Source organism: Chionomys nivalis, chromosome 20 (genome assembly GCF_950005125.1).
Source record: "Chionomys nivalis chromosome 20, mChiNiv1.1, whole genome shotgun sequence".
Taxonomy (NCBI): Eukaryota; Metazoa; Chordata; class Mammalia; order Rodentia; family Cricetidae; genus Chionomys; species Chionomys nivalis.
Window position 1 is genome coordinate 22,006,110 of NC_080105.1, and position 14,768 is coordinate 22,020,877.

General features: G+C 40.1%; 1 protein-coding gene across 3 annotated transcripts in view; it reads left to right on the forward strand.

Moving 5' to 3' along the window:
- Galntl6 (polypeptide N-acetylgalactosaminyltransferase like 6) overlaps positions 1-14,768 on the forward strand; it is a 1,046,769-nt gene that overhangs the window by 950,485 nt on the left and 81,516 nt on the right. For all 3 annotated transcript variants that reach the window (XM_057752992.1, XM_057752993.1, XM_057752994.1), the window contains one exon: positions 11,843-11,950. In XM_057752992.1, coding sequence (XP_057608975.1) covers positions 11,843-11,950 — 108 coding nt within the window. The remainder of the gene's footprint in view (positions 1-11,842; positions 11,951-14,768) is intronic.

Sequence of the window (14,768 nt, forward strand, 5' to 3'; positions counted from 1 at the left end):
CAGGTAGAAATCCAGAACAGTCCCTAAGGCAGGGGAAACCTGACTTGTGGTGGGAAAAGAAAAAAAAAAAATAAAAGACAGAAAATAACCTAAGTGGAGGGTCAAGAGAAAAGGAGCAGGTAAGAAGAAAGAGGGCCAGACTTGGACTCAAATGCCTAGAGGTTTACATCACTGTTTCTTGAATTGTGCTCGGAGATAATATCCCTTCATCTTGACAATTTCTTACTGAAATAAGACTCTTCCATGGGACTAGCATAATTATATGATTTCATTCCAGTTAATGTTTTCATGTATAAACTCCAGTTTGTGGCTGATATTGAGAAAACAATTTTAAAAATAAGGCAAACATTCCATTATCCATTCAATTTGAAATGGATTTTTTAAAAAGAATTTTTCTATGCTCATTCATGTAAAATAACAATTCTCTAAAATAGCTATGGTATTGAGAGATGACGCATTAGTTTGCAAATATAAAACATTTCTCCAAGAATTAGATACAAAATATGGGTGACACAGATTTGTCACTGTAGACTGCCATCACATCAAGCACCAAGAAATGGCTTCTAAAAATAGCATTCCAAGCTAGGCATGGTGGCACATGCCTTTAGTTCCAACAGAGGCAGGCAAATCTCTGTGAGTTCAAGGCCAGCCTGGCCTACACAGTGACTTTTTTTCAGACCAGCAAGGGATAAATAATATTTTTAAAAAGCCAAATAAATAAGTGAGAGAATAAGTAAATAAATAATCAGTTGACAGTTGCTGAGAAAGGCAAAGTCACTTTTCTTTGGGGAAGCGGCCATGAGTAGGTTGCCCAGGCTCCCAAAACACACTTTATACACGTATAAAATTTTCAAAGAAGAAATCAAAAATATTATTTTTTTAACATGCTTGTACCATATCTTTCAAAACAGATAGAATTTGATAAATGCTGCAATTGCATTTCTCTTATAAGTCATGTTTCCATACCGACACCTAAATATCTCCCTACAGTGTCCAAACATGGAAGCTTCTACAGAAAGAGACATAATTGCAATAAAAAAAAAAAGCAAGAAATGAAAAGAAATGAATGTGTGCTGGAGTTCCAGTTCAGTTTTCGGAGGGCTCGCCTAGAACACACCTGAGACCCTGGGTTTGATCGTCAGCATTGAATAAACCAGGAATAGAGATAGACACCTGTAATTCCAACATTTGGGAGCAGAAGCAAGAGAGTCAAATACTGAACGTCATTCTCAGCTATATAGTAAGTTGGGGACCAGGCTGGTCTATATGAATCCCTACCTATCTATAAATAAATATCCTTGAAAAAGAAGCAATAATAACTCTAAATAGAGAAGATGATCACAGAGCTTCAGTAAAAAGAAGAAAATATTCCCTAAGGTTATCTGAGTGAAGCGTAAACCGGAAAGACCTTACAGGCACCATGTTGGCCAGTTTTTATGTCATCTTGACACAGGTTAGGCTCTCAGGGAAGGTGAACTCTTAATAGGAAAATGTTTCCATGGATTGGCCTATGGCCAAGTGTGTGGGGCATTCCTTTGATTGATGATGGATGGAGGAAGTCCCTGCCCATGTGGATGATGCTACCCCTGGGGAGGTAGCCTTAGGATGTATAAGAAAAAAAGTTGAACAAGTCTTGGAGAGCAAGCCATGAAGCTGCACTATGCAATGATCTCTGCTTTAGTTCCTGCTCCAGGTCCCTATTCTCTCTGAGTTTCTGTCCTGACTCCCATCAGTGATGGACTACAACCTCAAGAGTTATAAGATGAAATAAAACTTTTCCTCCAAAGGCTGCTTTGGTCATGGTGTTGTCTTACAGCAATAGAAACCCTAAGAAATACAAAGCTCTAACAAGGAAGAAACTTAAATAGAATTGGAATTAAAAGGGATTCTATACAACCACTTGACAACTGTTTATCAAATACCTATTATATATTGTGTCTTTCATAGGCAACTAGAGATAAAACAATAAATAAAATTGCCATGAACTTATAGTCCAGCGAGGGGAAAAACACTACGTAAATCATATAGGATATCACAAATAAATTACTTAGTTGCAATTCTCCTAAATGCTCTTTTAAAAGTAGGTTCCACACATTCAGAACTTGGCATGTGCCACACATCACAGCACCAGCTGAGGGAGATGATCTGGCACATAGTAAATATTGACTGAGTATTTGTTGGCTCAACTATAATGCTCCTTTTAATCCCAAAGACATACCGTCTTAGTTAGGTTTTCTTTTGTTGTGAAGAAATACCATGACTTCAACAACTCTTATAAAGGCAACCATTTCATTGGTGCTGGCTCAGCGTTCAAAGACTCAGTGCATGATCATCATGGTTGGTGGCACACAGGCAGACATGGTGCTGGAGAAGAGCTGAGAGTTCTACACCATGATCCACAGGCAACAGGAAGTAAACTGCATACCACACTGACTGTAGATTTAGCAAAGGAGGCCTCAAAGCCTCCCCTACAGTGACACGCTTCCTCTCACAAGGCCACACGTTACTCCAAACAGTCCCACTCCCTTTGGGGGCCATTTTCTTTCAAACCACCAAAACTACAATCCAAGGAATGGATGCCTGAAGCCACAGACAATATAGGTCCCTGCATACAATATATATTTTCCTATGCAGATGTATCTATGATAAGATTTAGTTTATAAGTTAGGCATAATATGATATTCACAACAATAACAAAATAATTATAGCAGTATACTCACTTAAACAGTTTAAATGTTCTCTCTCTCTCTCTCCATTGAATATTTTTAATATTTTTAGAATGATGCAGATGGCAGAGAACAAAAACCTTGGAGAAAGGAGGAAGATTATAATGACTTAAAAGAAGAGCAAAATGAAACTATAAAACAGGAGTCTTAACCAAATATAGGTGCTTGGTTATGCCGTGTAAGCTGAAGCCTAGAAAACAAATAAGAACTAGGCAAACAGTGGGGACAGCAGAGAAGGGAAAGGAGCAGAATTTCTTTGGGGCAGCAAAGATTTGTGAAGAGTTAAAAGTGGCCCTGGCCGGGAAGAGGGAAGAAGTCACTGAGACAAGAGAACAAACAGTTGTGTTGTTACCCTGGAAGCAAGGGGAAGCACTGACAGGTCACAAAGAAGGCATTAGACGATCATATTGATGGCTTTAAAGAACCATAGTGATAATAATACAGAAAACTAAGTCCCAAGAGTCCACTGCTTTTTTGTTTTTGTTTTTTTTGTTTTTTTTTTTTTTTTTGGTTTTTCGAGACAGGGTTTCTCTGTAGCTTTGGTGCCCATCCCGGAACTAGCTCTTGTAGACCAGGCTGGCCTCGAACTCACAGAGATCCGCCTGCCTCTGCCTCCCGAGTGCTGGGATTAAAGGCGTGCGCCACCACCGCCCGGCCCCAAGAGTCCACTGCTTTCTTAACACTGAATTCAGCATTTAAAAACCTCTGGACCGAAGTTTCCTGATTTTGACTTTACAGCATAGCAAAGCTGAACAGCTTCTTAGAGGAAGGTTTTTAAGGAGCTGCCAGCAGTTTACAGAGAGAAGACGTGAATGCTAATTCACTTAACTCTCCTGCCTGGTTTAATCGCATGCGTTAACTTGTCATAGAAATATTTCATGGTGTACATGCCAATATAATGCATAACATCTCACAGTGCAAGGCAAGCGATATTTGCCAAGGGCAGTTCATTATTAAACACTTCAGCTACACTGGCCACAGCCTGATTAGTGAGGGTCACCAGTGCTGAGCTGGAATGTTCATGGGCCAAGACCCCAAATAGCTCCTGGTAGTGGAGAGAGGAGGCTGGTCCGTAGACAGGAGGAAAAATGGGAGTGTTCCTCCTACAGGTGGCTTCTGCCAGCATTTTAAATGAGTTTGGAGGCAGATTCAGCTGCAGAGGCTCCAGGTAAAAACCCGGCCCAGAAGACACCTAAGACTTCCGTGGAGAGCCCCAGAGAACTCACAGGGACTTACAACCATATGGAAAAATAAGGAAAAAAAAATACTGCTTGTTTTAAGCTAATATGTCTGTGATGACCAGTCACACACAACAACAACAAAAAAATGGAAGCATTAATTTTTTAAAAGTATTTTTATTCTATGTGTCTGTTAGGATTGCTCCTATCTTTAAAGGAGAGAGCATTAGTTTGTTTGGGCAGCTACAACAAAGTATCCTTGACTAAGGGGCTTTTAAACCACATAATTCATTTCTGGCAGTCTACCGAGTCCAGGCATTGGAAGTCAGGGTGCCGGCAAGCTGGAGCTCCGGTGAGGGCTATCTGCCAGGCCTCATGTGGTCACCACCTTAGCCTTTCACAGCAACAAAAAAGGATACGAGAATTCTCTAGGGTTCTTTCATTTTGTGGAGATACTAATGGCATCCACGCCACCTTCACCTTGAATTATCTCCCAGCAGCTCCACCTCTTAATACCACTACACGGGAAGGTGGGGGTTGCAGCATATGAATTAGAGGCCAGAGACATAAACACGCAGTCCAGAGCAACACACTGTGATGGTTGATTTAACTTTCTGTTGTGGAAGCTCTTACACTGCCGGAGTCTCACTGTGAGCATCATTTAATCCACCTTTTAAATGCTATGATCATCAGAACCAAAAGAGAAACTAAGGCCAGAAAAATGTATGACATTGCTCCAGACTATACTTTTGTGGTTTGACCTCATTCGCTACTGTCCCTTAATTCTACAGGAAAGAGTGGTTACTTCCACAAGCCAACGGGAACATTATGGGAAAACAAAAGCCTGTGCCAAAAAATGACTGTCTCCTAGCAGCATGTGGTCTGATGGGAAGAAAACACCTTTCTCTTGACCCTTGCTTGGCTTTGACTAATCAGAACTGACATTTGACTGTACACAAGACTAGCTAACATTATTAACCCTTCATCCAGCTCCTTTATCTGTTGTCTAATTATGTTTCATTTTCCCTTTTTTAAAATGCAAAAATAATAAATGAAGTAGCCTCTCAAATAATTACGTTTGAAACCAATACACTTCATTAAGCATGTCTGAAGAGTCTGAAAAGAAATATAATAGGGAGATGGGCTACTGCAGCCAGGCTCAAATACTGATCACTTAATATCCCCAAGGTATCACTATCACTACTGTCATGATTTTTGTTCAGGATGGCAGGATGATGTGAATCTCCATCCAGGTTTTCTGGAACCCATAGCCTGTCATGTAATGACCCCACAAACTCCTATTTTCCAAATCCTCCTCTTTATCCTCTCAAGAAGATATGGGAGGAAATCTACTCATAATTTCTTTGTCTGTGTGTATTCATATGTGTATACGTGCTTATTATGTGTATGTCCATATGTGTGGTGAGGTATGCATTTGTGTGTGTAATATATATATAGATATAGATATATAGATATATATATTCCAGAGGTCAACATTACTTATCTTCCTCTATTGCACTTCATACTCTTTTGAAGACGAAGTATTTCACTGATTTGTCTAGACTAGCTGTTCAGAAAGTCACAGGGATTCTCTCATCTATACCTCCCGAGCACTGAGGTTAGAGGTGTGGCCTGGCCATTTCACAAGGGTTCTGCAGCTTTGGATTCAAGCCCCCATCCTTGTTTAGAGTGGCAAGCAATTTACCAGCTGAGCCCTCTCCTCAGCCCACTCGAGATGTCATTGCTCCAGGAATGATACATATATATCACCTTCATTCACATCCCAGGAAAGAAGTATTCATGTGTCCTCACCTAAATACACAGGAATTTTAACCTGGGTGTACCTAGGAAGAAGCAAACACTCTCCCAGGGCGATCAGATGAAACCAAGGGATGATCCATAAATTATGGTTGCCAATTTGCCTTTATCATGTATTCGAGAGGATGTATTTCTAGCTGCTATTGCTGCAGAGCAATGTACTCAGAAATTCAGCAGCTTGAAATAACCTTTAATTAATCAAGCTAATGGGCTCTGTGTGGTCAAAATTAAAAACAGGCACGAAGAAGTTATGTTGTTTCTGCTCCACGAGAGCTGACTCAACAGCATAGGCTGCAATCATGTAGAGGATGCATATCCGTGTGTTTGTTAGCTGATGTCAGCCATTAGTGAGACCCTCAGCCAAGGCTGCTGACCAGAAAGCTTCACACAGAGTCTCGTGTGGTCTCCACTTCATGATGTGGTAGCATCATGGAATCGGATTCTTTGGTGTGGCAGCTCAGAATGACAAAAACAACACTCTAACTAGGTAGGCAGAAGCTATGCCGCCATTCATGACACAGCCTTGGTGATTTCTGCTGTAGTCTCCTGGCTTAAGAATTTACAAGCTGACTCAAATTCAAGGAGAAAGGGCCCAGATCTACACCTCAGTGGATCTCAATGGGAGAATACTCAGCCACAAATAAAGGACCATATGGGGTGAAAGACTATAGTGTCTCGTTTTGGAAATTATAATCTCCCACATACATTGGTTTAGACTAACTGAATTTCCCTGTGTGAAATGCTTTGTGCTTTAGAGAAAGATGGGCAGCAAACCATGGCCCTGTGCCTGTCTTTAGAAACAAAATTTTAATGAAATACAGCCATGCCTATTCATTAGCAAAGTTGCATAGCTCCAAAAGAGAGCATATGTCCTAAAAATGATACATTATTAATTCTCAAGTCTGAGGAGTTTGCTCACTCTGCAGATAGAATATTGATTAAGGACCTGGGTGCCATACTAGCCTACTACATTTCAAATATCCTTTTTGAGATAGGGTCACATGTCTCCTGGGAAATTCTGACCCTCCTACTGCTACCTCTTGTGTAGCGAGTAACACGAGGGCTGGGATTTTAGACCTGCACCGCCACACCTACCTTTATATGGTGCTGGGTACGGAGACCACTGCTTTAAGCGTGCTTGGAAACACTCCCAGTTGAACTCCAAGCCCACTCCTAGTGGCACAGTTTAGAACAATCCCTAGATATCTACAGACTGCAATTTCCCAGACACTGAGAGAATGGTAAAGTCCGACCTGGAGGTGTGAGCACCAAGTGAAATAATCCACTGGTAAGATTCAATAAGCAATCACACTAATGTCTCTCATCAATATTAGCATTAAGTACCAGCTCCATCAACTGTCAGGAAGATTATATGCTTGTACCCAACATCTCACCTTCTTCAGTTTTCAGTGTATCTAGTGATGTAGGAAGCCCACTTCATCTTTATCCATATAATTAGGAATTTCTTCCCTCAACTGGCTTCTAACCTGTCTCAGCACTATCAACCCTGGTAATATTTCCTTGACATTCTATAAAAATATCTACTCCAGCTCTTCAGTTCTTCAACTATATGACAAAGCTCCTCTGGATTTTAGTCACATAGTTTCTGTTCCATCCATCCTTTTTTGGGGGAATTCCCATTCCTTCAGGGTAATTCTCTTCAAAAGTCATTTCCCCAGAAATCAGCAAAATGTCTCAGACCTGCACAAAGAGCCCAGTTTGAGCCCAAGAGTCTCCATATTCTTCTGGTGCTACCAATGCCCCATGTTGGGTGCCAGATGTAGCACGAGTAATAAAAACCCTAAGACAGATATTGGGGTTCAAGTTGAAGATCAGAAAAGCAAAGCAGCCAAGCCACTAGAGAGATCTTACCTTTGTCCTCAGCGTGATTGCAGACTGTGATGTTCTCCACCAAACCTCAGACTGCAGACTGAGCCCTGAGCTCCTGTCTCCTCCCATATTACTTCTCTCTAGTGCTAGGATTAAAAGCGTGCACCGCCACCACCCGGCCTCTATGGCTAACTAGTGTGGCTTCTGGGATTAAAGTTGTGTGCCACCACTGCCTGGCCTGTATGGCTGACTAGTGTACTCCGATCTTCAGGCAAGCTTTATTTATTAAAACACAAACAAAATATCACTATATTTGGCTTCTGCTTGAGAAGGGTTTTTTGTTGTTGTTGTTGTTGTTGTTGTTGTTTTGGATGATTTGCTAGGCTGGTTGTTTATGTCATTGTTGATTGTTTTCATTTTCTTTCTTATATCCTAGAGCAGCACATTATATTTACCCTTTTAGTTTTAATTTTACACCATAACCTCCTCAGATTTTTCTGGATACTGCAACTAGAGTTTAGAACATTCACTGCCCCTCTTAGTCTTATAACACCACACATATTTCCAATGTATCAGTCCAAGTCATTCCTAAATGTTTCATCAGGTTGAATTCAATACCCTGAATGATCTGAACCCAATCAGAGAAGCTGGGCACCATTTTCATAATTGCACTGGCTCCCCTTGGCCTCCCCTAGACCCTTGCTGTTCATCCAGTCTCGTGATAAAGTGCCATTCCTCTGATTAAGAAAACTTGAAAGGAAATATGCATTTCCATGGAAATGTAAACATTCCTCCCTTCTCCTCAGATGTTCCACTTTGAAACAGGCTACAGGTGTGTATTAGTCAAGGGTCTAGAGACGTGAAACCAAGAGAAGAGAAAGACTCAAGCTCGAGTTCACATGACTTGGCAATGCCAAACTCTTCAGGGAATGCTGGCAACCTGAAGATCTGGAAATAGTTTAGTTCAGCGTCATTAAAAGTCTACTTGCAGAATTCTTCTTCATTAGTCTTCATTTTCTTTTGTTTTTTATTTTTCTATAAGGCAGGATTGGCTTGGTATTTATTTTAGGTTTGATTGGGTTGGGTTGGGGTTTTTGCTTGCTTGGTTGGTTGGTTGGTTGGTTGGTTGGTTGGTTGGTTGGTTGGTTGGTTGGTTGGTTTTAAGCTTTTCTGTTTATTTTTGAGACTGTATTTTAATTAGAGCATTTCTCCCTTCCCTCCAAACCCTCACCATATATCCTTCTCCACTCTCCTTCAAAGTCATGGCCTCTGTTTTCACTGTGATTGCATGCATGCATATGTGTGTATATGCACATGTGTGTACACATGTGTGTGCGTGCACACACAGACACAAATCTATATAATGTTACCTGTATGTGTGTTTTCAGAGCTGACTGTTCCTCACTGAACAACCAGTTAATATACTCTCCCAGGAAAGGGCCACCTCTCCCACTCTCAACTTCACTCAGTTCCTTATTGTTCTTCGTGTAGGACTGAGGCCTCCTGGGATTTTTCACCAGGCAATGCAGTGTGTTTGTTGTCTTCGTTGTTCGGCTCGTGTTTGGGAGGTCATGTTGATAAGACATTACAGTATAGCTTCTGTTGTTACTAGGAAACTTAATCTCAAAGTAATAGCCCTGATCCTCTGGCTCTTACAATATTTCTACCGCCTCATCTGCAATGTTCCCTGAGCCTTAAATGTGGGAGTGTTTTGTAGATCTATCCATTGAGACTGGGCTCCACACTCTGCATTATAATTGGTTGTCGTTTTCTGTAATAGCCTCTCTGTCTATTGCAAAGAAAAGTTTTCTTGATGAGGAGCGAAGATAAGAGTTATCTGTGGGCATGGAGACACATATTTATATATTGTAGTTAGGTGCTGTGGTGGCTTAGTAAATTATTGGTTATATATTTTACTCCAGTAACCATGATTTCACTAGCACTGATTAGATAGCTAGGTCTCTCTCTTGTTGAGTGTGTCTTAAGTCCAATTAGAGTGCCATTGGTTACCACCAAGCTATGTGTGCTACTGCTGAACCCATAGGATTGTTGTGCCATGCTGGTCATTTCTGTGTTCGTGGACATCATGTCTGAACAGGACTGTTGGTTGTGTATTTCCTTTGCAAGCTTGTGTGGCACCTTCTGGTACCGTGAAAGTTAAGGAGGGGAAATTAGTCAGTTCCATCTCAGGGCCCTGTTTCTGAAGTTCATGGATCTTTAGTAATAGAAACTAACCTTCCACCTCTAGAAATAACCAAGGGCAATAGCAGTTGGCTGTATGTTTTAGGAATCTCTTAAACAGCCCGGACCAATAACTCAAAAGAAGGTTTCTGTTGTCTGGTATTGGGGTTTTTGTTAGGTGGTCTTCATTTTCTTAACATCATCTGCTGATTGGATGAGGCCTATCAACAGTATGAAGGGTAATATTTTTGCTCAAGGCTCGCTGACTTTAAGCTTCAATTTAACACAAAAAACAAAATCTGTCTTCACAGAAACATCCACATGTACAAATAATTGACACCATGGTCCAGTCAGGTTAACATATACCATAAACCATGCAACTATTAATTATTTTCTTGCAGAGAAAATTGGTAAAAGTATATTTTTAATGAAACCTAGATTTATGTTTTGATAAGTAAATTATTTTATAGTATACAATCTGTTATGTAAGTCTGTGACTATGTGTCTGTCCACATGACTTGTCACAGTGAAATGCAATATATGCAGTTAATCATTTTATTATATTCAAGTATAGGATCTAAGTACATGCATTTAGATTGCACAGCACAAAATTCATATTAGTCACCAGTCATATGTTCTTAAAAGACTGTTAGTTCAGAGAAATGAGAACACAACACTAATTTTTTTTTCCTTTTTTTAATAATTTTTATTAGGCTCTACGTTTTTCTCTGCTCCCCTCCCTGCATCTCCCCTCCCTTTCGACCCTCTCCCAAGGTCCCCATGCTCCCAATTTACTCAGGAGATCTTGTCTTTTTCTACTTCCCATGTAGATTAGATCTATGTATGTCGTTTTTAGTGTCCTCATTGTTATCTAAGATCTCTGTGATTGTGATTTGTAGGCTGGTTTTCTTTGCTTTATGTTTTTTTTTTTTTTTTTTTCAAGACAGGGTTTCTCCGTAGCTTTTTGGTTCCTGTCCTGGAACTAGCTCTTCTAGACCAGGCTGGCCTCAAACTCACAGAGATCCGCCAGCCTCTGCCTCCTGAGTGCTGGGATTAAAGGTGTGCACCACCACCGCCCGGCTTTGCTTTATGTTTAAAAAACATTTGCAACACTAATTTTAAGATTAACCCTTAAATCCAAGTATCAGAATCTAGATTCAACATGGACCACGGATAGGTTTCATCTTTGACTTCAACCTTCTGAAAATTCCACCTTTATAATTTCAATTTTTAAATATAGTGATATATTCTGAATGATTTGAAAAAATTATCAAAAGAAAGTATCCATACAAAGAAGATATCTAAGCATCAAGTTCTGGCTCAATATTAATAATTTTGATGAAAATTCTCTTGGGTAAAAAAAATTCCAGGATACTATCTATAAAAGTAGTTTGAGATAGGGGCTGGAGAGATAGTTCAGTGGTTAAGAGCACTGACTGTTCTTGCAGAGGACTCAGGTTTAATTCCCAGCACCCATGTGACAGCTTACAACTCTCTGTAATCCCAGTTCCAGGATACCCGACACCATGATACAGATGTACACGCAGGAAAAACAACAATGCACATAAATAATTTAAAAAAAATAGTTTTAGGGAACTAGTTTTTTGTTCTATGCATTTATAATCTATATTTTCAATTTTTATTTTTCCTTGGTTAGCCACCTGTGACAGAAATTATTCAACTGAGACATTAAGGAAACTATAAGTAGAGGCTGGAGAGATGAGTCTGTGTTAACGAACAGTTGCCGCTCTTCCTGAGGACCCAAGTTCAGTTTCCAGCACCCAGAGCCAGCAGTTTACAACTACCTGTAACTCCAGTTCCTGGGGATACAACACAATCTTCTGGTCTCCACAGATTCTCGTGTTCACACACACACACACACACACACTCACTTACATACACGTAGTTTAAAAATAATTTTTTTTTCAAGACAGGGTTTCTCTGTATAACAGCCCGAGCTTTCCTGGAACTCAGTCTGTAGCCCAGGTTGGTTGACAAAAAAAATAAAATATTTTTTTAAAGAAAATTTGTAACTGTCTCATAAATTACATTAGTAGTTCCTTTTGGTGAAATTGACCCGTCTCTTTTGTTCTATTTTCTCCTCTTTAGGTTTGGATGTGTGGAGGAGAAATGTTTGACGTTCCATGCTCTAGAGTCGGCCATATCTACAGGAAGTACGTCCCTTACAAAGTTCCTTCTGGGACCAGCCTGGCACGAGTGAGTAACTGGGCATCAGAACAGTCTGGGCTCACGCAGGCTCTGCTTCCTGCAGTCAGGGACTCAGTCATACACATGGTTGTCGAGAGTCTTGTTCCTCTGTGTAGTGGGGAGCTGCTGGCTGTGTTCATGCCGCCCCAGCTCCCGGTCGCATGGCTACCTTATGCCCCAAAATAACAACACACAAACTCTATTCATTTAAACACTGCTTGGCCCATTTCTGTTCATGTGTGTAGCACCCCAAGGTGCGCTTACCGGGAAGATTCTAGCCTACGTCCATCCTGGGTCAGAGCTTCATCATGTCTGCCTCTGAGAGGAGAGCATGGTGGCTGTCTCTCAGAGGATCTGCCCTGCATCTTAGCTCACTTCCTCTTCCTCCCAGCATTCTGTTCTGTTTACTCCACCCACCTATGTTCTAACCTATGAGGGCCAAGCAGTTTCTTTATTTTTAACCAATGGCCTTCCTCCATCACCTCTGCTGTGTCTCCACTGCTTAAAGAAGCAGTAACTGTGATGGTTTCGGTCATGTATCACAGCATCTGCACCCACATTATGTTTAACATTAACCGTTATCTTCTGCTAATCCCTGTTAACAGTGTTAAATATCAACTGGGTCAGCCATCAGTCCAGACTGTGTGCTGGTCTCCAGTGTCACCTACTGTGGGTTCAAGACCAAGCGGAGGCTTAGGGAAGAGCCTTGCTCTTGAACCCATGAATGACCAGCAGCAGTAGTGTAAAACGAGGCCTGCAGATGGTTGATCATCTTTCCCTTACCGGGGAATACTATAGGAAACATAATTAGTCACACGAAGTAAAGAGCAGAAGTGGGGGGAATGGAGGCTCAAACTCAAGTTTCTCCTCCTGTAGAACAACAGTTAAAGCTAAATGTAGGTTTTTTAGACCATCCTTAAATTTTCCATAATTAACCAAGTCTAGTTTTATTTCTTCTTTGCTTTGTTTTGTTTAGAATAAAATTTTCCTTGCAGATCAAATGCAAGGGCACGTTTACCATCTGCCTCTTAGAAGCTTCCATGCCTGCTTGGGAAGATAGAAAAATCTCAAACCTTCTCCAGACAGCCCTAATGATGTCTCTGCCATCCATGCTACCTTCTTCTTGGTTGTGTCTGTTCTCTTGACCACATTACGTATGTGCTACAACTTAGATGCCGAATCTAAAAACATGGGGTCTTCAGATGCATTGGTACTATCATCACTTAACTGTCTAATTTTGAGTTACTTGTTTTGATTTCTTTACTAAGGTTCAATGTATAACCACTTGGATCTTTTCTATATGATTCAGCAAACTCAAATAACAACTTTTTGCAAATTACTATTATTATTATTACAAATTACTTCACCAGGATTCATTCACATATCAGTCTCATAAGGTTGGAGCTTTAAGTCTGCTATTTTGCATTATACCATCATCTAAAACAAAGCATGGAGAACATTCAAATAACTTATTGAAGAGTTTAATTAATTAGACTCCTCAAGGACAAAATATAGGTTCAAGTTGTTAATAAAACTTAGGACATTTTAATGAACCTTAATAAAATTATCATCCTTAGTAAATCCCTGAAGGCTCTTGCTCTTTCTCACTTGCTTTGTGAGGCTGTCAACCTCATTCACATTTTCTCCACCCATATCCATGGTCCTTTTAGCAGTAGTGAGACATTCTATGATGCAATTTCACCGCACATTCCTTAATGAGAAGCCATCATCACACCACTCCCCACTTCCTCAAATAACAAGACATCAATAACACTTTGCACTAAATACCTGTTTTAAAACACTGTATGATGGGGAAAACAGTCATGAAATTCATAAACTGATTAAAAAGCTACATTTTGGATAAAGAAATACAGTTATAATTTAGCCAAAGGACTCAATACATATGAATGAGGAAGCAACACAGATTCACAGGAAGGTTAAAGAGAAAATAAATTCAAGCACACATTTACACATCAGCTGTGTGGATTTCATTGCAGTGTGAAAATCCTAAGGATAAAGAAAGGTGCTTGCCATGAATCTACTTTCCTTCACTCTTTTGCTTCGACTTGTGCCCCATTCATTTGTGGGCAGATGGCGCGTGTGGCCAGCTCATAGTGTAAAAGACGAGCAGGGTAAATGATGCTGATGCAAAACGGGGTAGTTTGCAAAAACAGAAATAAAATAAAACAGCTCATGTATTTTGGGAGAGGAATGAAGCACTTTTTCGAAAACTGTCAAATATTGAGAAACTAGGGTTGGCCCATAAAACATGCAGGAAAACATGAATATTTGTTCAAATGAAAGAGGTCCATAACTCTGAATTCTAATCTTTTTCACTTAAATTTTACTTGAGGGCTCATTTTAGATTTTTTTTTCCTAAACTGCTAGAGCAATCAGAAAGTCATAAATACTGAGGCTCAAATGTCACTCTTAGGAACATTTTATGATCTTTGAAAGTATATTAAAATGAAAAACAATTCTGATATTTTGTGGGAGAAACTCAGCTACTTTGCCACACTCTGCTATTACTAAATCATCAAAAAAAAAAAAAAAAGATGAGAAGCTGTCAAGATAATTGAAATGCAGAGTCACATCTCATCAGTAGATATTTTAATCTTCCTGGCCTTGTTAGGATATAGAGATGAAACTGGAAACGTGACCCCAAAGGTTCGTTTCTGTACTTTACAAAGCATGTTTAATTCAGTGGAGATGTGTATATTTCCTTGTGGACCTATGTAACTGATGACTCCAAATACACAGAGGTGTGAACACATGCACATGCATGCACCTACATGCCTGCACACACATGCACACACATACACCTATA